Raw genomic sequence first — 26,227 nt, forward strand, 5'->3', positions numbered from 1 at the left:
CACGGATTAAAAGCACGTTCCAGAACCTTTTCTATATCTTTTCCCCTCTTGCCTAATACCTCCATTCTTCTTATGTTGTATGCTCATTATATGCCACTATATACTTTCTGACCCTACTGACTACTTGAATAAAAGTGGTTTCAGAGTTGCATGGAGAATTGCTTGCATTTTACCCTCTGCCTCTGTGGCTCGGCCTCGTGGAGACTAGTGACACAATGGAAACCAGGGCTCACCTGCTCCCACTACCTGTCCTTGAGCAGGTCCCTTCACCTTCACAGACGGAAGTTCTTTGCGTCCACTACCTACAGGTGCTTACAGTCCATCCCACCTATATCATTCCATCACGCCACCTCTGCCTGGCCATTTCTACTCATCATTTACATCATATACATTCTGTATACATGTCCATTTATTCAGAAAATTCCTCCTCCAGGACGGTTTTCAGACCCCCTTCTCTCCCTCCACCCCCCAAAAATTGGGGCAGGTGAAATTCTTATGTAATTCCAGGGCACCCTGTTCTTAATCTTCCCTAACCTAACACACTATAATGTAATTTTCTATTTACTTGTCTATAACTTTGCTAAACCATAAGTAATTTAAAAGCAGGGACCGTATTGAACATGAAATAAATACTGTTAACTCAGATTTTTTATTTTATTAGTTGAGCAAGAAACAAACTGTATCATTTGCTTCTTCTATCTGACAAATGTATCTAAGGTGAAATATTTTCTGCATATAATATTGTCTTAGAATCTAATGGGGGAAAAGGTTTGCCACATTATTCTAAGTAAAGATTATCCTTTAAAAATTTTTGAGCCCTGGCCAGTTTGGCTCAGCGGTAGAACGTTGGCCCACGGATCAGTGAGTTGTAGGTTCGGTTCCGGCCAAGGGCACGTACCTCAGTTGCGGTTTGTCCCCGGCCCTGGTTGGGGTCATGTAGGAGGCAACCAGTCAATGTATCCCTCTCACGTCGATGTTTCTCTCTCTCTCCTTTTCTCTCTCTCTCTCTCCCTCCCACTCTATCTAAAGATAAATAGAAAAATATCCTCTGATGAGGATTAAAAAAAAAAAAAAGACTTTTTGAAAAGTTTAATAGTTTATCGTAGCAAGCCTCCTAAAATTCTTTACAACCCCCCTTGCCATCTTAAGCAGCACTATCTATTGAACATAGAGAGCACCTTGGAGTCACCACTATGGTCCTTCGTGACTATACTGGGCTGCATACAACTCAGGGATGCCCAGCCTAAATGACTTCAAGTTTTATGCTTAATAATGTCTCCATCTCATCCTTTTCCTATGGTCAATCATTTTTGTCTTGCCACAAAGCAAGACACTAGACATACATACAGTTTAAGTACGCAGGTGCTATTCTGTTACTGGATGATCACAAAAGTTGCAAGACTGTCAGAAATAAAAGTACAGTAGGTCCTAGGTGAGAGCGTGGGAGAAAAAGTTGTGAACAATGATTTTGAAACATCTGTTTTTGATTCTCAGAGGTCTTTCTGATTAGATGTGGTTGCCAGATTAATAACTTCTTAATAACAAAAAAGTATAACTGCAATAATGCGTCCCAAACTCTCTTAATAAATCATAAAATAGTTACCCATTTAAAATTATGAGTCATTAAGATATTAAAGACTGGGTTATTGTTTTTCTCTTAGGTATTCTCCCTAAGCCACGAGGCTAAAAACATGCATAATTACCTCTCGTACCCTTATCTGCCTCTGTTTCATATATGCTGCTACTATGGTATAATAATCCCACCAATAATGTAGAATAAGAAAGCTTAATGCTAATTTTCAAAATTTCTTTGAAAGATTACTGAGTTTTTTTTTGGTATGCTTATTAAAATCCTTGGCGTACCTTTAACTTTAAAGAAATGTCATTACTATAAGGTAGTTATAATAACCACTAGCGTACCAAGGTTCTTTAAGCCACAATTCTTTGGGACCGGGTACAGTCCAGGCCTCGCTGCAAACCTGATGTACGATCGAAGAATTATAAGACGTGAGAAAGCGAGCCAGGCACATATCTGGGGAAGACAGTTTCAGGCAGAGGGAGCAGCCAGTGGAATGGCCCTACGACAGGACAACATGAAGAATGCTCCGAACATGGCACGAGGCACTGAGGCCGAGTAGAGGAAACCTGGCGAGAGCAGGGCCAAGTCCAGCCAGGAGCCAGGGAGGACCAGGACCACGAGCCGCCTCCAGGAATGTAAGGACTTGAGCTTTCACTGTGACAGAAACGGGAAGCCAATGGTTTTGAGCAGAGGATAGTGTAATCTCATGTTTTAAAGGATCACTCAGGCTGTCCCGCTGGGATGATACAAAGACAATAAGGGTAGAAGACAGGGGACCAGTCAGGAGGCCATGGTCATGACCCAGGTGAGAGATGATGGCGGCTCGGCCCAGGGCGGAGGCACGGGAGGCAGAGAGAGGAGCCAGGTTCTCGATATAACATGCAGGGGGCCAGATAAAATGGAGGATGCCCAGTTAACATTTATTTCAGATGAACCACAGAGAAGTTTTTAGGAATTGTATACCATGTAATATTTGGGAGATGTGGCCCTAGTACTTCACTCCTCCCCGAATCCACGCCCTTTGTCATGTGACTCGGAAGTCCCTCCCACTAAAGAGGTAGAGCATATTTCCTCTCTGGACTTTGGGTCCAGCCATGTGATTTGTTTTTTCTGCTAACCGAATGTCTGCAGGTAGAACGTGACCAAAGGCTTGAAAAGTGCCTGTGCGTTGGGCTCACCTAGAGAACATTCCAGGAGGCAATGGTCTGAAGTGGGTAATACTGAGCAAGAAGATGCCTCCCTCTCCCCCAAGCCCAAGGGCACAGGGCTGTGGGGAAACCATGTCCTTGGGGGAAAGCTGGGTTTCCATGAAGCCCTCCATAAGTAGGAAACAGTCAGAGGAGAGAGTATGCAAGGGATTTTGCTCGTAAAGGACCATGAATTTCTGACCAAGGTCAGAAATCGGAATAAGGTAGGAGAACAATCCAGAAGAGGAGATGTTCAAGCCTTATGGGTACTGGACTGTGTGTGGGAGAAGGGTGACCTGGGCCTCCTGCGAGGACTGACACGAACAGAGAGAAAGGGCACAATGACTAGACCTGGAGGGACTCAAGGCAGGGAGCAGTGGCAAAGCTGTAAGCATGGAAGGATTAGGAGGGGTAGACATCCGGGCCTCCCTGGACTCCAGCTGAGGAGGCAAGAAGGTTTGAGCACACATGTCTCCTTCTAACGCCCAGGAAAGACAGGTAGGAGGTCTGTATTTCTGCAGGAGGTGGGACATTATACAGAAATAAAATCCTTATGACTGTACAATATACATTATAAAACATTTAAAGTCACATTTTTATAATTGTCAGATACTTTCTTCTTGTTCTAGTAACAAGTGTATTCATGTAAAACCAATTTCCTCCCTGGTATCCTGGGAAACAATCTAACATAAGGATAAATAAAGAAAGCAACACACATACACACACAACATACATACTGCAACCTACATATCATATATACCCACCCTATGGACCTTATATAGTTTCCTGTATACCCATCCTATAGACCTCTATAGTTTCTAGGACAACGCCTTCCTCCAGCTATATGCAGACATTTTCTTGGCTCCAAAGAATAAAAAGGTATCCCAGTTTCCCTAGCAACCTTCATGAACTTCCCTGTTATTACCAGGATCTTTTTCTTCCCCCTGTCTGGCTGGAGCGTGACCTTTTTCAAATACACTAATGTTCATTCAACAGATTTTTACAGAGCACCTTTGAGGTACACAGCTCTGTGCTACGAGGTAGAGAACAGTTAGAAATACCAGGAAATACCCGGGCAAATAGAAGAGCTGAGCACGCTCTCTTAGGACGGCTTTGGTGTGGCGTAGTGGGAGACGCAGGACTAGAATCAGGATTAGTCCTGGTACTCCGGCTGCCTGGCCGTGTGACCTGGGGCAAGACCCATCACCGCCCCGGAACGTCAGGACCGTCTTACAGAACGCGAGGTCTCCGAGATCGCTACCAGTTCTCAATGCTCTAGAGCCTGTGAATCTAATAAAATCATCATCCTTGATCAGTTCCATTATTTTTTAAGAATCACATTTTTTTTTTAAGAGCTAAGCTGAGAAATGAAGAAGCAGTTGATCGGTATTATGATACTACAGGGAAAGACTGTTCTAGGGTGAGGTGGACTGTGCAAGTTATCTTTCTCAGACACAGTGCCTCCAAAGAAACACAAGAAATGGCACTTGAGGCAAGAAATCCATGTGCTGTGACAACCTCACCATCAAGTGGTGTCCACGAATTAGGGTCTCAGCTATAACCGGGCTTTTTTTTTCTTTTCTTTTCCTGAGGACGCACAGATTGCTGATTGGTTAAAATATATAATCAGCTGTAGGCTGGCCTAAATGATCATACAGTCAATTCTCAAATATTGTAAGCACTCTCTGCTTTATTTTACCCCTTCATTTTTGTTCCTCCTTTGGACTACACCACAGCTCGCTGAAGTATATAGCAGGGGGGAAAAGAAAGCAAAAGGAGTTCAAATGAATGACATTTGCTGATTGAGGAAGACTAAAATGACATTTGAAATACCTTGACAGGAATGAATCATTGCCAAGGATGGTCAAGAACTGACTGAAGGGTTGAAAACAACAGACACGGAAACAATCATGGAGCCGATAGCACCACATCTGAACCCTACACGTGCAACTAGGCAGGAAGGAGTCAGAGTGATTACAGAGCAGTTATAATGTCACTCCCTGACATTATAAGACTGAGAACTTATGCACAGTGAGCGCCAAGAACCTCACAAGGAAGATGCACAAACGTGAATGTAAGGCTGAAAGGAAGGGGAGACGGGCACTTACCTGGCTCCTTCTGTTCTCCCAGCTTGTCTGGGATGTGGAAGGAGATGTCAAGGTACTCCCTCTGGATGGCGCTCACGGCAATCTTCCTCTGCTTCCTCTGCCTGGGCACAATCTGAATCTTAAACTCGGATTCCTCAGCTCCCTCCTCTTCCGCCTTCGTCTCCGGATTCTGCTCTGTATCCGATTCAGCACTGGTGTCGGGCTTCTCACTTTCCATTGGACTCTCGGCATCTTCTGGGACTTGGAGGAGGGCAGTTTTGGCCCCTGGACTGGGCAGCAGCCCACCTGGCGTCTCCTCTCCGCCGCCCGGCTCCAGGGTCTCATCCAGTGACATCTCGGGGAAAGCGAAGGACTTCTGGAGGAGGTCCCGTTTCTGTTTCAGCGTGAGCGGGCTGCCGCAGGAAAACTCCTTCGATCGGCCTTCAGAGCCCGCGGGGTCTTCCAGAGCTATGAGACTGGAGTCCTGGCCACCTGCTGACTGGTTGTTTCCTGAGTCTTTGGAAGAAAAGTCTTTGGAACAGTCCTCCACACTTACTTGCACAAGGGGAGTGGTGCTCAGGCTGAGGACAGAGGGGTGGCTGGGGACGGAGGCCGAGGAGGCGGCATTTTTACCAGTGGCACCATCACTTCCCTGGTCCATGGTCTCCTCTTCGTCACTCTCCACTATTCGGAGAGGGGGAAGGGGTTCAAACACCAGAGAGTCGCTGTCCGATGTTGAGAGCATGGAGTGTTTCTCAGGCCCAGATGCTGAATCTGAGGACAGATCTATCAGATCGAAGTCCTCTTTAGGAGCCGACTTTACTGGAGAATCGACCTTGACCTCAAACATCTCCATGCAGTTTAACCTAACTTCTGGTATGACGGGCCTCCGCATTTCCTGAGCTCCTTCCACAGCGGGGTTCTCAGGGCCTTCGGTACCGTCCGGCCTCGTGGCAGAATTCTGTCTAGGACGTCCGTGGTTGTGCTGTCTTTGCGTGACGGAAGCAGCCTGGGCAGAAGGCTTATCTATGTCACATCGGTCTATGCAGGACTTCCTACGGTGCTCATCTAAGGTGAACAACAGGGAGTCTGCATTCCCTATATCAAGAGATTTTTGTTTTAAAGAGCGCAGCTTTTTTTTCTGAATGCTTTCTTCTCTCACACAGTGGAGAATGCTGTCTTGTAATGCACCCGTTTCTCTATATTCAGCCAGCTCTATTTCACCTGATTAAAACAGAAAAAGCTAGTACTATTTTACTGGGAGATTTCACCGTTTCTTTTTCCCCCTTATACGTGGGCATACAGTTGGCATCAATCATCATCACAATCCCAACTCCACCAGAAGGCAAAACTGACTTTCTGGCCAAGTTTTTGTAAGGTTCATTCTAATTTCAAAAACCAGAAACCTTTGGAATGAAAAGAACCCACAATAGCAGTTTAAGATCATATTTCCCAAATCAGGCTTCAGGAAAATTCCTCAGCTCTGTTCATTTGTACACAGGAAAGGGGATCGCTTTTGGCTGAGGCAGATCTAGGAAACTGTATTCAAATTGTGTGGAAGAGAAGCAAACATTTTGCAACAAATCAAATCAAGCAATGGCCCTCTAGGACAATCATGACGTTAATGATGTATCTGTCAATTCACGTATATATATAAATGTATGTATATATATACTGTTTGTGCATACATATATATAAAAATCAACGGTATTAAAATGTGTAGTAACATAATAAAATTAAGATTTTACCCCAAACAAACGGTAGAGTACAACATTTCTGCATAAAATTACTAAGATGAAAAAATTCATACTTCTCTGTACATTCATCTCAACCGGCTGATATTTCACCATTTTGCTGCCGCCTATCCTTTTCAATCTTGCAAAAAAAGTTTGAGACTCTTTATTGCAGGGTCCAGTAGGTGTATCATGAATATCAGATTCATCAAAAACACTATCTTCTTCTAATTGGGGAGAGAAAGTCAAAATTACACTTAAGAGGTTATTCTCTCTTAGGCTGTGTCTACACAAGCATTTCAATGAAAGCATTACACGGAACCAAGTCTGGGGTGGTTTCTACGCCAGCCCGAGTCTAGCGATGGCTTGGTATTTCCTCCAGGCATCAAATCATCCATATGTTGAACAGAGCAACCTGTTATACAAGGTCGCCCCTCATTTTCCATGTGACAATTGGCAGCATTTTCAAGAGAGGCGTCTCAATATTTCAGTAGAGCCTCCATGCAGACACTTTTCCAATGCACTTAAAACCGGATAACACATACATGTCAGGAATCTGTGATACTGCTCGACTTCCCTGCTTTGGGTGAATTTTCAGGCTAATTTGGCAAAAGAAAATTGAACAAAATAAGTCTATCTCACTCTTTCCAAAAATATATGCCTTCCTGGGCTTTGAGAACTGGCATAGACACAGCCTAACAGTACATGCACCTTATACTTTGTGAATGCAAAATACTGTACTCTACATTTGGTAATGAAACACACAACACAGAGGAAGCTTAGAAAAGCCACTGGTCATCTCAAAAGCTCCACAAATGATTATGAACTGAAAGAGTAAACAAAGGAAAAAGAAAACAGAAAATAACATTTCCCACTAGTTAAGACACTTCTCTGAGAAGTTTGCCATGTGTAACTATTATGGATCCCACAGAGAATCTTTGACTCATCATCCCGAGGGTCCCCAAACAAACTGGTCACTAGAGTGCCTATCAAGCATGTTTTTATATCCTCTTCTATCCCCACTTGGCCACTTTTAAATCAAAGAGAAACACAAAACATATTAATAAGGAAAAGGTTGTTCCACTGCAACCCATCAAGTTCACTTAACTCCAAATGTTCTTTCATGCTTTGGAACGGCCAAAGCCATGTACAAAGCAGCAAGAGAAAAGGCTACTAAATAAACTGCACTTAATACCATGATACATGGAATTAGCCTACTATTCGCATTGAATATCACTGAAATCATAGCATTTGTCCTATATTTAGATCTACCTATATGATAAAATGAGGCTCGGGTACGATTATGGTTACTGAAGATTTCTTGACTATAAGGAGGGTCCAAACATAGAGTTAGGTTTTGATCCAGTCCTAATACATAAGAGTCTACAAGTAAGTGAAATTTGAAGCAGTCAATGTTAGATAAATTAAGAATACTAATTTTTTTGTCAAATAAAAAATAGATGTTTAGCATCAAAATGGATACAAAACTCCCAGTGAACTTCTACAAAGATGAGAAAGCTTATCGAATTTCTGTGCTTCTGGGGAAATACAACACAGAGATCTGTGTTTTTTTTTTATTTCCTTATAAAAAAATATATACTCCTTTTAAAAATAGAGGTTTTTGAGGAAACAGTTATGCCATTTCCATTATATAACTTTGAAATAATCCTCAAATATACTGAATAACAGAGAAGAAAGGCACCTCCCATCCAGAAAGGTTCATCTGGGATAGGCCCAAAACTGAGCCCACATTGAGGACACCCTTAGAGCAACTGAATCTATCCAAGTTCCCAGAAACTAGGACCTAAACTGGTAGACAAGATATTCTTTGGAAAAGATCTGATTGGTACCAGAACTGAAACACTCAGTACTCAGAGTTCCATCTGTAGCCAACCTACACTCTTGGACCTAGCAGCAATCAAACAATCATGGAACGCTGGCTCCAAACCATCCTACTGAGATATTTCCAGAGCAGTCAACCAAATCAGACTCTATTAACACCACTACATAATATTCCAAAGGGTCACAGGACACTTGGCTTTCTCCCAGGACTGGATTAGATGATGTCACCTTTTACAAGTCCAGTCACCCCCATGACATGCACTAAAAATACACACCTTGGTTCGTCAGCTCTCACTTTAAACTTTCAGGCTATAATTTTACTCTGAAGTTTTATTCAACTGCCTCTTTTGTGGAAAAGCTATCAATATAAAATGTCAATGCTGGAAATAATGTAAACCTATGCAGCAAAAATATTTCATTCCAGTTGCCTTAAATCAATTCTTATTGAACGAGGCGGCTAGAGAAAAGCACTTCTGCAAATTTAGACTCCTTTCAAATCTGCGAGCATCAAGTTCAGGAGCAAACGAGAGACCGGCAAGATTACAGGGCTCCACTGAGTGCCGACTAAGATTTACTCACAGCCAAAGCCAGGTGTTTCCATCACGTGGAGAAAGGCTTACAACGGCTCCTTAACCCAACAGCCGCCAATTTTTACCAAACACTATTTCTTATGACATGGACTTTAGAAGCGTATTAATTCTTTCTCGTCAATGCTCATTTTAAAAATTAAGGCAGTGACATTCATGGGAAAGTTGGAAAATTAATGAAGCAGTAAGTGATTTTTTGACTCCAGAATGATACCTCCTAAGAGAAAACACTGTCCAGAAATGTAATAACACATTCAAGCTAAGTGTAGGATAGAGCTGAGATATGTCAAGTACCTTTTTCTTTTTCGCTGTATCTGCTTATGTTACTGTTGTCGCTGTACAAAGGTCCTGCCGCGGCATGGGGCTTGCAGCTATGGTACTGCGCATTGAGTGTATTGACCGTTATGTGAATCAGATGCAGCAGGACCTTGCTGATGTCACAGTCTCGATATGGATACTGCACAATAGAATGAAGGGAGACATCTATAAATGGTTATTTTGAAAGGTAAGTTTTCCACTATCTTGCTAGACAGTGTTCTCAGTATTTCTTTGGAATGAAAAGAAAAATGCAGGAAAGCAAAAACATACATTCTAATCATGCCCTTATTCTCTGCCTCTTGCACTAAACCATGGATGGCAACGCATACAATTCCTTTCAAGAAAATTATCTGGCGTAATCATTTAGTGTATGAATACAATTTTAAATATTTTCCTTGTTTTCTGACACAAGAATTAATGTATAGATAAAATAGGAGTTTCTGCCCTAGCCAGTTTTGCTCAGTGGTTAGAGCAGTGGCCTGAGGACCTAAGGGTTGCGGGTTTGACTCAAGTTCAAGGGCACAAACCTGAGTTGCAGGTTCCATCCCTAGCCCCATGCGGGAGCCAATCAATCAATATGTCACTCTCACATCGATGTTTCTCTCTCTCTCCTTAACTCCTATCCACTCTATCTAGAAAATCAATGGAAAAATATCCTTGGGTGAAGATTAACAAAAATAAAAAATAGGAGATTCTGATCAGAAATAGAGGTTGCTGATCAATGTCCTACAATTCATCTTTTTTTGTTTTCAACATTTTCAAGAGCGTACATTGTCATGGCCTCCATTTCTTCTTATTATTATTTTTTATCCTCACCCGAAGACATTTTTGCATTTATCTTCAGATAGAGCGGAGGGAGAGAAGAAGGAAGAGAGAGAGAGAGGGAGAGAGAGACAAATCGACTGGCTACCACATACACAACCCCAACCGGGGCCGGGGACAAACTGCAACCGAGGTACATGCCCTTAGCAGGAACCGAACCCGGGACTCTCTGGTACTGTGAGCCTACACTCTAACCGCTGAGCCAAACTGGCCAGGGCATGGCCTCCATTTCTATTGTTATTCCAATAGCTCTTTGCTTCTCAGAACTAATTGTACATGATGATTCTTCTTCTGAAGGTCAAATTACAAAATTCTAAGCATAGGTCTCTTAAATGTTCCCCTCACTACGAGAATCATTCCACCCAAAAGAAGAGTGACTACAGCAACTCACTTTGTAAAGGATGACAAGCAAGGCCTTCAACCACATCTGCCGGATGTGAGGCTTCAGGGACCAGAGGGAACAACGTGGTGGCTGCTGGAAATAATGCCGTAGTTGAGGACAAGAGCAGTATTTGAGCACCTGAACTACCAAGGGGAGAAGGTGTTTCCCCAAGTTAATGTTATAGTCCATAACCTGAAATAGGAAAGAAATGGATAACTGAAGGAAAACTTTTAAAGAACACTTACAAGCCAAAAGGAAAAATTTGAACCATCAAAACACAGGCAAAATATTTAATAGGCATTTCAAAATAGTAATAGTAACGGCCAGTACACAAAAAGGGGGACAGTCCAACCTCACAAGAAATTATTTTAAAACCTTGTCTATTAAAACAATTTTCATGTATTTAATTATCTAATTAATTCATCTATTTAATTATCTAGTAAAAATACAATCTTATCTCTGAAAATGTCCTATTAAACTAGAATAAAGCACAGAATCAATTAAAACACCTAGTATTGGAAATCATGTGGAGAAATGGACATTCTCAGATACCCTGGCAACAGTACTACTCAATACAATCTCTCAGGAGAGAAACTAAGCAACATATATCCAGAAGAAAAAGCACATAGCCTCTAATAGAGCAATTAAATATATCCTAAGGAAATAATCAGACGAGTGTTTCAAGATATATGCATAAAGACAGTCAGCATTATAGACACCACAAATTAAAAACAACCTACATATCAAACAATATAGAATTAGTTAATAAAAGGTTGTGTTTATGACAGCAGCCTACTATGTAACCATTTAATAGGATGTGATACAAACTTATTTACATTATATGAACTTTGTAACATTTTACATTTAAAAAGGTTACACATATATATATTAATATGTATAACAATCTTATAACAAATGTGCATACATATACATATACACATATATGTATGTATATAATACATGCATGCATGTATGTGTGTATGTGTGTATGTGTGCAAATTTGGAGCTAATGATATACACCAAAATCTTAGTTATTTGTCAAGGGTTTTGTGGAGATTTGTATTTTAACTTATTGGCTATGTTTCTAAAATAAATATGCATAACATGGATTTAGAAAAGGAAGGAGGGAGGTAGAGAGGGAGGGAGGGTTTGGTGTGGGAAATGGCGAGAGCCAAGTGTTAGCGGTGATCCATCTACTTATCAGCATCAGCAAGAGACAACTATATATGTATTGCTCGCACTTTGCTTATCTGTATTCATCATTTTACAGTCTATTTGAGATCCTTGATAACAGCCATCATCACTGAGTTCCTATCATGAGACAGGCACTGAGCAAGGTGCTTTGCAATATGTTGTCTCTAATCTTTCAAAAAAAAGTCTGTTACCAATGAGCAAACAAGCAGAGGATGCCTAAGGCCATAACAATTAGTAACTATGGCAAAGCTGAAATTAATATCCATGTCTCTCTAGCCCCAAGTCCTATGCCCTTTGCAGACTGTGCAGCCATTCTGGAGAGCCAGATTTGTAGCACTGGTCAAATTAGGCATACAACATACCCCACAATTCCTTAGTTCTGCTCTTGGATCATAACCCAAAGGAATTCCCACATTAGTGGATAAGGTGCATGTGCAAAGATGTCCATTGCTGAGCTGTGTGGGGTAGTAAGGGACTGGGGGAACAGTATGAGTGTCCATTGCTGGGGGAAGGGGCGGTTAAAGCATGGTAGGTGTACGCCCCGGCACATGATCCGGCAGTCAGAAGTAGTAGATAAACACGAAATAGCCGATAAGGGTAATGTGACACAAAGCAAGTTGTATGATTAATTCAACTCTCCACTTGAAGCCAAACAGGAAAAGGATTTTTTAAAAGTAAAAGAAGTATACTGATTACCAGGGGGGAAAGGGGGATAAGTAGAAGAGGGAAAAGGGGGGATAAATGGTGATGCAAGGAGACTTGACTTCGGGGGGGGGGTGAACATTCAATACAATATATAAATGATGGATTATAGAATTATATACCTGAAACCTATATAATTTTGTTAACCAATGTCACCCCAATAAAGTCAATAAAAATATTAAAAGAAAAAGAAAAAAACCACCCACAAACAAAAATCTCACACTGCCTTATTGTTCAGTGGGTAGAGATTCAGTATAGGATGATGAAAAAGTCCTGGAGATGGATAGTGGTGATGGTTACATAACTATAGGAATGTGCTTAATGACACAGAATGGTACACTTAAAAATGGTTAAAATGCTAAATTTATGTAATATATATTTTGCACACACACACACACACACACACAGAAATCCCAAACTCCCATTATGACATCAGGTCACCGAATCTTATTCATCTTTATATTCCTGCCCACATACCCCTGATAATAAAGTAACTTGCACAAAACTTTAGCCTCAACCAATGTTGGCTAAATGGGATCTCATTAGTTGCTTCTCCTGAAAGCCTAATAGTATGACTTCTGAAAGCTGTTATTACACTTACTTGGGCAATTCCTGCAATAAATGCATTAAAGCAAGTTGACAGGCGCATCTTTTGAGGTGCAATCATGAAGCAACCTTCCTGTTGGTCATAGCCGAGCAAGACGTACAGGTGCCGCTTGACCGTGTTGAAGGCCTTCGCGCTGCTGATGTCTGACTCAGCACTGCTCTCGTCCTTGGCCATGAACTTCATGAGCACTGTAATCAGTTGGTGAACTGTCTGGTGGTCGATCCCAGCATCTTCTGGGAGCAGGTCCTTGATGGTGTTGTCATTCTCAGGGGATTGTTGTCCTGTCAGTACAAGAAAGGCCATCAGTGGGTGTCTCCTCCACAGGTAATTGTACACCAAAAGCTCACTTAACAATTAAGCACCATTCTTCTGCCACTAAATAATTAAAGGCTCTTTTCTGGAAAAACTTAAAGGCACAATATGGCCTACTAAGCAAAGCATTAGTCCAAGGGTGGAAGCGACTGTGTCCATTTACAACCAAGCAACTGGGGAGTTATAAGGAAATAGAAATAAAAATGGGGCAGTACATAGCTAATTTCTCTTTGAATAGCAAGACAAACAACTCGGTAAACATTTCATTTGGTGCATTTTAAATAACTGGCAAGGTTTTATCCTCAGTGATAAAGAGAAGTTTCCCTCCCAGCTTTGTAAAATAACCACATAATGATAACAAAATAATAATAATAATATTTTTAAATCCACTGAGCACAAACAAATCCACTGGGTTATTTTGTTTAAATTATTATATCAATTCAGTTATGTTCATCAATCAGCTGGTGGAAAAAAAAGTTTTCTTTTTTAAATCCTGAGATATTAGCAGTGTGTAGTCTTTGACTGATATAGTCAAAATTATAAATAGCAAATTATAAGCCCCGCTGAACGTAATGAGAAACATATGGGGAGAGAGGGCCACAGACAAAAAGAAAACCATGAACTTTTAAAAACAGGGGAAAAAAGAAAAGAAAAAGAAAGAAACGCCACATGGAAGTGAGCTGAAAATCTGTATGGAAAGAAAAAAATACCTTTGCCTTGGACTTATTCTTAACCTAACAAATAATTATATCTGAGCAGCTCCCTGACATTGACTTTCTCTGTTATTTTTCACAGTCAGGAATTATACCCTGTCTCCCTTGTTTTTCTGCCTCTTCTGATCTGTTTTAGTTTAGGACTTGGTGGGAGGGAAAGTGAGATTTGCTCTTCTATATTTCAGTTTGGGGGCTTATTCTTGTTCTTCCTTTGACAAGTTGCATCAGAATTTCTAAATTGGAAACCACTTTTGCCTGGTGGGTTAGGTAAGCACACCAGCATTCTCATCTCTCATCCTGCAAGGAAAAGTTCTGCTAAATGATGACAAGCATTGGTTACAAACCATTATAAACCAAAGCTTGATCATATTCATTTAATGATGGTATAAAGGATATAACCAAGAGCTCAGTAGTAAATTACACCCATTAAACTTAACCAATTCAGTATAATCTCAATTTTCCAGCACACAGCCACGAGAAGCCAGAGAGAGGAAATGTTTCAGAGGACTGAAAATCACCTGCCTCAAGCCCAAGCACATTTCTCTCTAGCAGTGGCATGAAGGGGATGTCAAGTTCAGAACTGACCAGGTTAGAACTACACATAAGGCAACAAGTTGGGTTGTCTAGTTTCCTCCAGATAATCAGAAGAATGTTGGTCTACTCAAAAGTGATGCTCTAAGAAGAGACAGTTTACAATATGTGAAGAGGCAGAAAAATCAGGTCAAGGAGCCTCTAAAACAAGAGAACATGTCTGACAAACTTGCATATGACCCTAGGACATTAACATTTTCTGTTTCATAGAGTCTATTCATGAAGGAAAAAAAACGTACAATGTGCTTTAGAGAAGTCTTTACCAAAAATTATTCAAATAAAACCTAACAATTTATTTGTGATGGTGTTTCACATGAAGAGTGATTAATAAATTGTTCATTGCTAATATGATCATTACTTACTAGCCATGCATTAGCCATCAATAAAAAAAAAATCACCCTATTTCACCAAGAACCCCAAAATGTGAAGCATCGTTGTACATTATAATTAAATTTAATGTTTGAAAAAGATCAAACCAAAAGCAATACCTTATAAATAAAATAGAAAAAGTTTAGGAAACTTATCTTTTCAACATTAAAAAATATTTCATCTTTTTTTTTTTTCTTTTCCAGAGTATTACTTTACAACTAGAAGAAGGTTGTTGCTTTGGGCAAGCTTGGGCCAAGAACGTGACAAGTGTGAAAATCTAGGTTCCCTGCAGGATTCAATGTTATTGTAGCAGCAAGTGATGGTTGTTACAATATAGCTTCATTTCTCAACTCATTTTAGCTCTGGGGGCAAGATTTCAGACAGCACAAATCATTCAGTCCTGAACAGCCACCTCCAAGTCCAGAGTGGCTGGACCCCAAAGTCCCAAAGTTAAAAGTGGAACTAAGGAGGGTTGGAAAAGGAGTTGCACCTTTGTTTTATAGCCCTGAGAACCTCAATACAAAAGAAAGGAAACTCTGAAGTAGGTCCAAATAGGACATCAGCTCCCCATTTCATTCTATCCCATTTTAGGTCTAGAAAATGAACCATCATATTTGACATATTTTAAATATGTCAAAATTATTCTTCCCACTGCAAGAAGACATTCATTTAAACACTATATAACCCTGCCTGGCTGGTGTGGCTCAGTGGTTGAGCGTCGACCCATGCACCAAAAGGTCGCCGGTTTGATTCCCGGCCAGGATACATGCCCAGGTGGTGGGCCTGATTCCCAGCAGGAGACATGCAGGAGGCAGCCAATCGTTCTCTCTCATCAGTGTTTCTCTCTCTCTCTCTCCCTATCCCATCCTCTCTTTCTAAAAGTCAATAGAGAAAAAGAATTTTTTTTTTAAAAAAACAACACTATATAGCCCAAATTTTTCCTATCAAATCACGTTTTCCTAATGATTAAGTATCATTTCACCAGTGCCCTATCCTCATGTTAGATTCATCGCCTTTGGTCTTCAGTGGTTTAGCTTCAAGCTTGCTGCTTCTACTTTGCTTTCTCTGAGCATCCAGGAATAAAGGCTCTTAAACAAACTATTCTATTTACTGAAAAAACGACTAGTTAGTGGGTCCTACTGCATAAAGGGAGGGCATTCTCTTTTCATTCCAACAATTACCCCTTTGGCTGTGGGCTATGCAAGTCTGTGCTTTGTATGTTGTCTTTCTCTACAATACCATAGACCTGTGACTGGTACTCTTCATTAAGAAAAGTTACCTTAACAAATCCGTAAGAAAAATGAGCTTAGAAAAGTTGATGTTTTCTTTTTTTATCCTCACCTGAGGACATTTTTCATTCAGATAGAGTGGGAGGGGGAGAGAGAGAGAAACATCGATGTGAAAGGGACACATCGAGTGGCTGCCACCCCACAACCCAACCAGGGCCAGGGACAAACTGCAACCAAGGTACATGCCCTTAGCAGGAACCAAACCCGGGTCTCTCCGGACCACAGGCTGACGCTCTAACTGCTGAGCCAAACTGGCCAGGGCAATATTTTCTTTATTGATAAAAACAATAGTTAGTTATCTAAAAAGGGTACAAAATTTTCATTTTAAAACTAAATGCCTACAGCCCTGGCCGGTTTGGCTCAGTGGTTGGAGTGTTGGCCTGCGGTCCAGAGAGACCCGGGTTCGGTTCCTGCTAAGGGCATGTACCTCGGTTGCAGTTTGTCCCTGGCCCTGGTTGGGTCGTGAAGGTGGCAGCCACTCGATATGTCCCTTTCACATTGATGTTTCTCTCTCTCTCTCTCTCTCCCTCCCTCCCACTCTATCTGAACAAAATATTGAAAAATGTCCTCGGGTGAGGATAAAAAAAAACAAAACTAAATGCCTACAACATTTTCTCTAAGGTGTGACAATAAGAAAACTTTTGAATTCTATTCTATGAAATTCCTATCCATGTTTTAACTGCTGAGATTTAACGTGTTAAGAGATTTGATTTTATCGTTTCTATAAAGAAAAAGGTAAACATCTTTATAATCATGAGGCAGAGAGCGATATTCCTACCATAACTTTAACATGGACTGTCCCGAGTGGCACAACTGATTGAACTCCAAGGTATAATAAATTTTATTTATTCAGACAATTTAAAACCAGGCAGGATCAGGATCTGCTTTTCCAGACTTATCTCCTATCACCTCATCCCAAGTGCTCAACATCCTTACAAGCTGGGCTACTCACAGACCTCAGAATGTCGCCAACATTTCCCACCTGTGTCTTTGCTCATGGTTCTCTCTTCACCCTGTAAAATGGTCCTCCACCCCCAGAAGCCATTCTTATTACATGTGCCACCCTCCTCTAGGCAACTGGATGTGATCCCTAAATTCTGCAAATCTCCAAAGACAAAAAAAAAGGAGAGAAGATGGGAGGGAGGAAAGGAAGAACGAACAGAAGTTTCCTTTAGCATTTCCTAACTCTCGTGTGACATAACTATTATGCAAGGCAGAATTTTTTATTCATTCACTGGCCTTATGTTCCCTATAAGAACAAAGGCTCTTTGAAGGCAAGTGCTATATTTCATCCATTTTTATATCCTTCAGAGAATATGGGGCATTGTCTGACATATAGTAGATGATTATTATTCATAAATGTCGAAGTATACTGAATTCAAATAAATATTTCCTATCTTGTCTTCTCCATAGGATAAAAACTGATGAAGTCCCCAAACAGCAAGGCAGTGGCTAGGGAAAGAGGGAACATTCCTCTGTGTGAGTCAACTCGCTGACACCGCTGTCAAACCAACAAGTGCCAAGCAGAGGAAGAAGACCCCTTCCACAAGCTTACTCTGCATTTGGTTGAGAGAAGCCAACAGTCAAGCACTGTAAATAAGGTTGCATTATTTCGGTAGCTCTGGCTACACTGCCTCATTGGTCTTCCTTGCTCCCTGACTCAACTTTAGCTTCGTTCACAGCAGTTCTATTGTGTGTGCACAATATTGTACAGTGGGGGCCGGTGACATGCTCCCCACCCCTGCCTTTGCCTCTTCCTACACCGCATCCTATCACCATGCGTTGACATCCCATCCCCAGTCAAGGCGTGGCCCTTCAGACCTTCCCTGTTGCCTCCAGCTGTCCTCCCATTGCGTCTTCTGTGACCAACACTTCCCGTAGTACAACACTTCCTCTCTGAATGAGCTTACTTATGTTCATACTTTAGCTCTCTTACTCGACTATAAGCAAGTTGAGAGTAAAAAAATTCTAATGAATCTTTGCCTTCTTCATATTTGCTACTATAGCAGGTGCCTAATAAATGTGTGTTCAATAGAAACTATCATTTCCCCAAACTATCATTTCAAACAAGGGCATTCCTACCAAAAACAACTGTGCTCTTTATTATGAAATGATCAGTAAGTATTGTGAAGTTTGTGAAATGTGAATTGTAAACCATCTTTCTAGAAAACAAGGAGAGCCCAGAGAGCAGCAATTTGGAAGTCTAGGCTAGGACACTAAGAAGGAGGCAGGAAAGGTCAATACAAGTTTTACCAATGCTACCTAGCATTGGGCACCTTCTCTTATTGATACAAATTCAGATCAAGAGATCGCAAGGTTTCTCTATAGGCTAGAGTAGGGCATCTGTGTCCTTGTAGGGATTAGGATAGCTCTGGACCAATCTGTGGGTTCTAACCAGAAAGGTCCTTTGGTCTGGATGCTCATAGGCTTCCTGGATGCTCACTGTAGCAGACTGAATGCCCAAGTCAGTTCCATAACTGGACTGGTGTTCTCATGTCCCAAAGGGTAGCAATACCCTAAAACCCACTCATCAAGAGGTGGGTCTAATGGTAAGAAAGCAAATCAAGTCTCCTGGGCTCAACTCTCAGTTCTATCCCTGACTAGTTAGTTATATGTGATCTTCGGCAAATCATCTAAGAAGAATTCCATATGTAAAATAAAAAATAAAAAGTACTTTACATATAGCCATAGTTATAAAATCAAAATTAGATGATTTGCATAAAAACACTCTGAAGATATAGTGCTATACACATAGGAAGTATTATTATCATTCACCTACTACTGTTTAATTATTCATTCCAGGAGATGAGAAACAAGACGTAATTAAACTCCCTGTGATAACATGGAGTGGCTATTGTTTGTTCAGTATTATGCTGTTATAAAATACCCTAACTGCTGCATTAATGTTCAATTAATATTCAACAGATGCTCTGAATCATCAAAGACAAAGAATTCCTGGTTCTCACAGCACTAGTGAGAATATACTTTATATCTAATTATAATTACACCAATTTCAGATTAGCAGGTGCAAGTGTACATTTTATCAATTGAGTTTAAATAAAGATGCGGCATTTACCACACATGCCTTGCAAGAGAGAGCGAGACATCTGGGCTTGAGACCCAGATCTGTTTGTTACCAACACACTGGTGACACTTGCTCTTTTCTGGGAACCTCAGTTTCCTCTTCTGTAAAATGAGAATATTAGCCTATTCCTAATGTTTCAGCTATAGCATTCTATTCAATTCATAAATGTCACAGAGGAATGCAGCTCTTCACTAGCCTTGGAGAGTATAACTTCTATAGAAGTGTATTTCTGTTACAAAATTTGCTGTGCGTGCTAAGATCAGGGAACCATAAATTGTACATCCAGTGACAAAAAGTTAGGCCTTAAACAACAATTAAAACTAAGTCTGGTTGCACAGTTAAAGGGCATCTGCTTTACTTCAGGGCTAATCAATAAGAGGTCTTGCAGAGAGGAGCTCATTACCTGCACCGAACAAAAGTATATTCAAGTAGCAAGTTCTTCAGTTTCCATTTAGTTACTATTTTAAACCATCTTGTAGTCTTCTGACTGTCCTGGCATGGCTTTGCTTCCAAGTTAAAACACTCAGTGGGCAGTGAATAATAATGCAAAACTGAAAGCAATGTATAAGTTTCCAGATATAAGCAAGTTTTGCTTATGGTGGTGTCATATAAATGATCTTTATATTTAATATGAACAATGCTGTTATTTGCCCCTTTTCCAGCTGGTCACTTTTGATGGGACAGTTAGACGCCTGAAGGCTTTTCTGAACATCAGGAAAGACATGCACACATTTTCCCAAAGAGATGTGAGAGGTTGGATTGATATAATGGGTGATAATAATTACAGACTAGCTTTACCATGAAGGCTTAAGAAAGAAAGAAAAGATGGGGTCAAATAAAGACAGTTTGTGAAACTGCATAAGACCAATCTCAAAAAAGACCTAACCGAAGGGGAACTGGATGGATTTCACATATGCAATGAGCTCAGGATCAGAGCTCCTTAGTTTTATTCTTTCTTTCATCTCAGCACCAGCTGAGGTGCACGTGATACACAAACTAAGGTAGAGACACTCTGCCAAGTGTTTGCTACCCCTTGTTTTTCATCAGTTTTAAAAGAGAAAATGCACTCTGGCCAACATCTGCCATCAACGATGATAATCTTGGGGTTCTCTTATCCTCCTCTCCACCCCTAACTGCCTCTCTTTCTAGTGTGGAGACAGGCCAGGGAGCCAGGAGGAGTGGAACAGGGAAACCGAGACAGACAGCTGGACAAACTGGCAGAGAAATTTACAGCAGATACAGAAGGTCCTCCCTGGAGATAACATCTAGGCCTCAGTTGTATTTCAGCTCCAGACCCAGAAAAGCAACAAAACCAGGTGGGTGACACCAGGACCAGCAACAACGACCAATGATCCCTTGCCCGGTCAGCGGAATCCATGACCCTGAAGGAGCACACCTAGAAAACTGATGAATATTCTGATGAAACTCTGAGATCCCCGCTAAGATTTCACCTGCAAGAGGAAGATAAAAGCCCCAAGACAAAGGACCCAGCGCATGCACTCCTTCCTGGGAGCACGCTCCTGCCTTCCCCACCCTCTTCTCCCTCACAGGTGTGACCTCCTAAACTCTAAGGGACCCCGCGAGGCTTTCAACCAGGGCAGCAATGGGCAGCAGCAGTTCATCCCAAACAAACTCCCTGAACCTGTCCGCAAGACCTCCTGTTCTCTGACTGCTTACTGATCCAAAGCAGACCAGCCTGGGCTTTTCCCCAGCCCTTTCTTGTTTCACAGTCCCTAGCTTCTAAAATTCACATGGACTCGTGTTGTGAAATTTTTCCTGCACAAAGTCAGGAATCAGCACACTACCGGCCCGGTCCTAGGCAGACCTGACAAGAGCCAGGTCCCCTTTTCGGTAACGGCGTCATTTTTATAACACACAATACACAGTCTTCCAAGTCTCCCTGCTTGACATTTTCCTTCTGAGACCATTCTGAAAAGTTTATCTTAAAACTCTTCTTAGCAAATAATAATAGAAAAACCAAATCTTCTTTAGCATGATATATAGGGAGTAGCTACCAAGTTTGTTTCTGACAAGTAAGCAGGTATTCAGAACCTTCACAATTTTCCCAGTGAGTTTGGCACTGTTTGTGTGAATAACATTCAGTTTGTAATAGTCCTGCCAGTGCCCCTCCAACCCTTGGGATAATTCATGAACATCAAATGATAGTTACACTGTCCCAAGCTGAATATGATCCCATAGCCCTCCAAACAATGGAAACCCTCCTTTCTCTGAGACACAGAAATGCATGTAGAGTTGCAAAGGATCAAGATGGCCAAGGGGATGAGTGAATGATGGTGGTTCAAATGTATAACCTTTCAAAATGCAAATGGAATGTATGTTTTTCCTATAGCAGATATATATGAACATAATATTTCTATGTGTAAATACACATACAAATATAAGTACTAGGTATAGTTCTAGTCATATTGGCTCTCTAGGGAAAAGTGCAGACTAGGGTAACATGATGCTTCTTACTGGACCAAAAGTTAACAGCATCAAAAGTCATCTGCCAACGTTAAAATAAAAAGAATTGTTAGATCAGGGACCCAAATGCTTGAGCATCTGGGGTAAGACCCTTTGAGCTTGCAAATCCTAAATATATCCCTCTGGTCCAGTTAGAGACACCACATTCTTTACCTCGTCCACCTGTGATAGACAGTTGCACACAGCCCTTCAAGTAGAAGTACCCACCTGGCATCTGTTCGGGTGTCCCACCGAGAGCTGGAGCAGACTGCTCATGCCTGGTCAACCTCACAGCTTAAAAATCAACAACAACTCTATTTAAATACGCATTCAAAACAACTTGAGTCTAAAAAATATACTCAGTGCTAACTGCATTGGATAGCAGGGGCAAGTTTTGTTTTCCGATTGGTAATTAATATCACATCAAAGATGTTTACATCACAAAAGTTTTGTGGTGTTATTGGAATCTCAAGAACATCCTTCAATGTTTAATTCTTAATCTCCAAAATTGTCACATGAATCAATGAACAAGAAATAACAATAAATAAACCTTATATCCCAAACTGATCAGTTAGATTCTTAAAGAGCTGGGAAATTCTTAGAGAAATTGTATTTATTTGATTGAAGTATTGGTTTCTAGGATCCGATTCAGTTTCACCTGGGGTCTCACATTACCACAGGGTATTCTTAAATGGGCACCTGTCATTAGCTTTGCTCTCTGAACACCTGGATTATTGATTGCTTAAAGGGCTTTTATTGATTCTTCCGAAGTTCAAAACACTACATTTCCTTAGCTTGTTGAAAAATAGAGGAAAATGCAATAAATAAAATAAAATCATATTTATGATTTAAAATGGTCATGTTACATAAGGCAGTCTTCTAATAAATGCCAATGAAAAAGCAAATTTTTCAGCTTCTGACAGGATAAGAAATGTTTTATGGTGTTATTTTATTAACTTCACAGCAGTTAAAAATTAAAAATTAAATCACTTAATAAATTTTACAAGTTAGCAATATATTTAAATATATCCATTCACTAATATGATAATTTAGTTATTAATTTTTAATTAGTTCCCAGTCATGAGCCATTGCTAATCATTAGAGTTCATCTAGTGATTTGGTAATTTAAGGAAAATGTTGTTCTCTTCAAAATTGCAATATAAAGAAAGACCTTTAGAGAATAAGTGTATATAGTCTTTTTTTTAAGTTGGCAATGAAGCTTGTTTTTATTTTATCTGGTAAAGTTGGGCAGAAATTCAACTTCTTGGTCTGATTTGTCTTTTTCAAAAGCAACCATTATTACCAGTTTGGTAGCTTGTTTGGCTGCCTCTATCATTCATTAAATGAAAGGTCAAAGTCTTATGGAGGAAGCTCTTAAGTTACCAGGCTGGTGCATAACTTCACATTTGAGGACTTAGGAGCAAATGCTTCTACTCTCATGCCAAGCACCAATGGATGTGCTGCCTTCCACATTTCAAAACAATCTACTGCACAACCTGCTGCTGGATCAAGGCTTTGCTTCACCCCAAAACTGGAATAAGCCACCTAGCACACTAACACTCCTGGGTGACCCTCTAGGGAATCCAAAGGCCACACCCGACGATCATGCTGTTTGCTAAATATGCTACTACTCTCTGTGAACATTCAACAAGACAAGTCAGCCTCAGAAAGACATTGAACAGATTTAAAGGAAGGATGACAGCAGATACTCAACGGATTTTGGAGGTCAGGGTCTCGGGGAGGGAGAGCGCCCTCTTGGACTCTGCAGGCCCTTTCACGCTGTCCCTCAGGGATCGCACACTCTTCTGGCGGTTCCTAGCAAAGCGGGCCCTCTTGATCTTCCACAGTGCGGCGTCACTGAGGTTGGCGACATTGGTCCGTACAGCGGTGATCGCTTTGCAAAAGGAATTCGAGGTTATCATTGTCCTTCACTGGCTGTTATGCAACTAGCTTGAAACCATCCATCTTGTGTATATTTTCAGTATAAAAAAGCATCTTTCGTCCTGGCTAGTTCTGCTCAGCGGTGACAGCCTGGGACCAAAGGGCTGCTTGCTCAATCCCCAGCCCCAGCCCCAGTCAGGGCCGTGTGGGAGCCAACCAATGGATGTGTCTCTCTCACATCAATGTTTCTCTCTCTCTCCCCATCCCCCCTTCCTCCCTCCTCTCTCCTTCCCTCCCTCCCTCCCTTCCACTCTAGCTAAAAAAATCAATGGAAAAATATCCTCAGGTGAGGATTAACAACAACAACAACAACAAATCTTTCATGAATACATAAGTCATTCACCTTTCTCTCTTGATGACGTCTTACATTAAAAAGCATCACTATTGCCTATCATGACTATCATCTAAATAATATTAAATCATCTAATTTTGTTATCAATGGATAACTAGATGAGTGACCGAAGTCTTTTCCCCATCTATGTAGAGCTGTACATAACTGATTAAGAAGCATGCAAGGTGCAAATACATCTCACAAACTTGCTCACAAGCATTACAAGCATGATGATTGAATAATATTTAAGGAACACATAGTCACGAATGATTTCGGAATGCCAGAAAATAACTAATCTGTAGATTACTCCAATAGATATTCAACAAACACTGATGAATTAAATACATGAAGTCAAGGCATCCTCCATAATGGTAAATTAAGCACATGCAGAGTATCTTCTGCTTATCTAGCAAGTACAAGCATAGGAACTGTGATTCCTTAAAGCAAGTTCTTCGTTTCGCTTACTTGTAGGAAAAGGAAATTCTTTGTTACAATCCAAATGCAACTGAGCTTCCAAAGAAAGTGTCTCAAATCTGTTGACAAAGAACTCCCAGCTCAAAGCAGGAATATCTTGTTTAAGAAAATGCAAGAGTAAAAGCTTGCTCAATATCGTGGGTCGATCTTTAACCACAGTATCAAACTGGAAGTCAAGACAAAGACACAGACCCTGGGGAAAAAGGTGGGGGCGGGGGGAGGAAAGTCAGATGTAAACATCTAAGTTGCTTCAAAGCAAATACATTAAGCACAGTGAAACAAGGCAAACTCCTCAATCAATATTTATAATGTAGAATGAGCCCATTGAAAACTTTTTTTATTGCAAATTTAGCAGAAAAAACACACAAAAGAGAAGCTTCTTCATATTGTAGAATATCTCTCGAATTTTGACCCGGAAATCTGAACCAATGCATGTTATTAATTTTTTTTATCCAAATACACTCAAACCGATGTTTCTTTTCTTAATGTTTGTAGTCTCTATAAGAGAAGCACACTTCCAAAGCTACATTTTAGAATACACAAGAAGATGGTCTTTAAATTCACTTTCAATATCCAATTCAAAAATTTAGAATTAAAATTTCTAAAAGAAATTTAGATTTTAGAAGTCTTTGAATGATTCTAAAAGAAAATAGTCATCTTCTTGAAATGTGAGTGAAACATAGAATCTTTAAAAATCAAAGATGGAATGGATTGAGCATCTATTTCCCTAGTGTATGAGTCTATCATTCGCTTTTCTAAAAACTGTAATTCATCCAAGCATCCTATTAGTGCATTCAACGCTCATCTAATGAGCGCCTCCTATGTTCCTGGCCCTGAGCCGGGGTAAGACAACAACCACTTCATCCTACTAGACCAACAAAGGACTATCCAGAAAGCAACTGGAAGTTTTTACAAGGGTGGGTGTGCATCCGCAGGCAGCATAACCCTAGGATATTTCAGATCCTGTACTGTTTGCCCTTTCTTCTTAGTTTATTTTATAAGAAGAACCCTTATACCCACACATTCGCACGCGCGCACACAATTAAGAGTGTGACTTTATTATGAGTCAGACCAGTTTGCTCTACTACTTACTAGCCATGTGACTCTGAAATTATTTAACATTTCTAACCCTCAGTTTCTCTATCTGTAATAGGAACAAACAAATTGTTATTGTGGGGATTAAATGAGATAATGCATAGTGGGACACTTAATACACTGTCCTGAAAACACAAGATCTATTTGATAAATGTTAGCTCTTGCCATTATTATTAATTTTAATAATAATGAAATAATAATAAATCAGGTGGCAATGTGGAAAAACAGAAGATCAGGACTTTAGGGTTCAAGTCCTGGTTCTTCCACGAATCCACTCTGTGTCCTTTGATAAGTGAAATTATGTCTGTGAAAATTGGTGTCTTCAACTATAAAATACAGGTACCAAATAAGATAAATGTACAACTCTCTCCAGGTCTCATATTTCATGTTACTTTGGCTTTCATTTGTAGCATTTCATTTTGGTAGCATATTTACCTTCTCATGGTTTGCTTTGATTTATATTATAATTCATCTGATTTCTCTTAGTATCTAGCCTCTAATAAAAGGGCTTTTAGCCCACAGGC

At 40.6% G+C, this 26,227-nt stretch overlaps 1 protein-coding gene across 5 annotated transcripts in view; it reads right to left on the minus strand.

Moving 5' to 3' along the window:
* Positions 1 to 26,227, minus strand: part of UNC79 (unc-79 homolog, NALCN channel complex subunit) — a 238,396-nt gene that overhangs the window by 66,477 nt on the left and 145,692 nt on the right. For 2 of the 5 annotated variants that reach the window (XM_036257803.1, XM_036257814.1), the window contains 6 exons: positions 24,600 to 24,801; positions 23,577 to 23,756; positions 13,035 to 13,321; positions 10,547 to 10,729; positions 9,310 to 9,472; positions 4,875 to 6,077 (listed from right to left, as the gene is read on the minus strand). In XM_036257803.1, the coding sequence (XP_036113696.1) occupies positions 4,875 to 6,077; positions 9,310 to 9,472; positions 10,547 to 10,729; positions 13,035 to 13,321; positions 23,577 to 23,756; positions 24,600 to 24,801 (2,218 nt within the window). Of the gene's footprint in view, positions 1 to 4,874; positions 6,078 to 6,663; positions 6,814 to 9,309; positions 9,473 to 10,546; positions 10,730 to 13,034; positions 13,322 to 22,090; positions 22,157 to 23,576; positions 23,757 to 24,599; positions 24,802 to 26,227 lie in introns of all 5 variants that reach the window. The other 3 variants (XM_036257776.1, XM_036257786.1, XM_036257794.1) reach the window with 3 other exon arrangements.

The sequence above is a fragment of the Molossus molossus genome, unplaced genomic scaffold (genome assembly GCF_014108415.1).
Source record: "Molossus molossus isolate mMolMol1 unplaced genomic scaffold, mMolMol1.p scaffold_m16_p_1, whole genome shotgun sequence".
In the NCBI taxonomy this organism is placed as follows: Eukaryota; Metazoa; Chordata; class Mammalia; order Chiroptera; family Molossidae; genus Molossus; species Molossus molossus.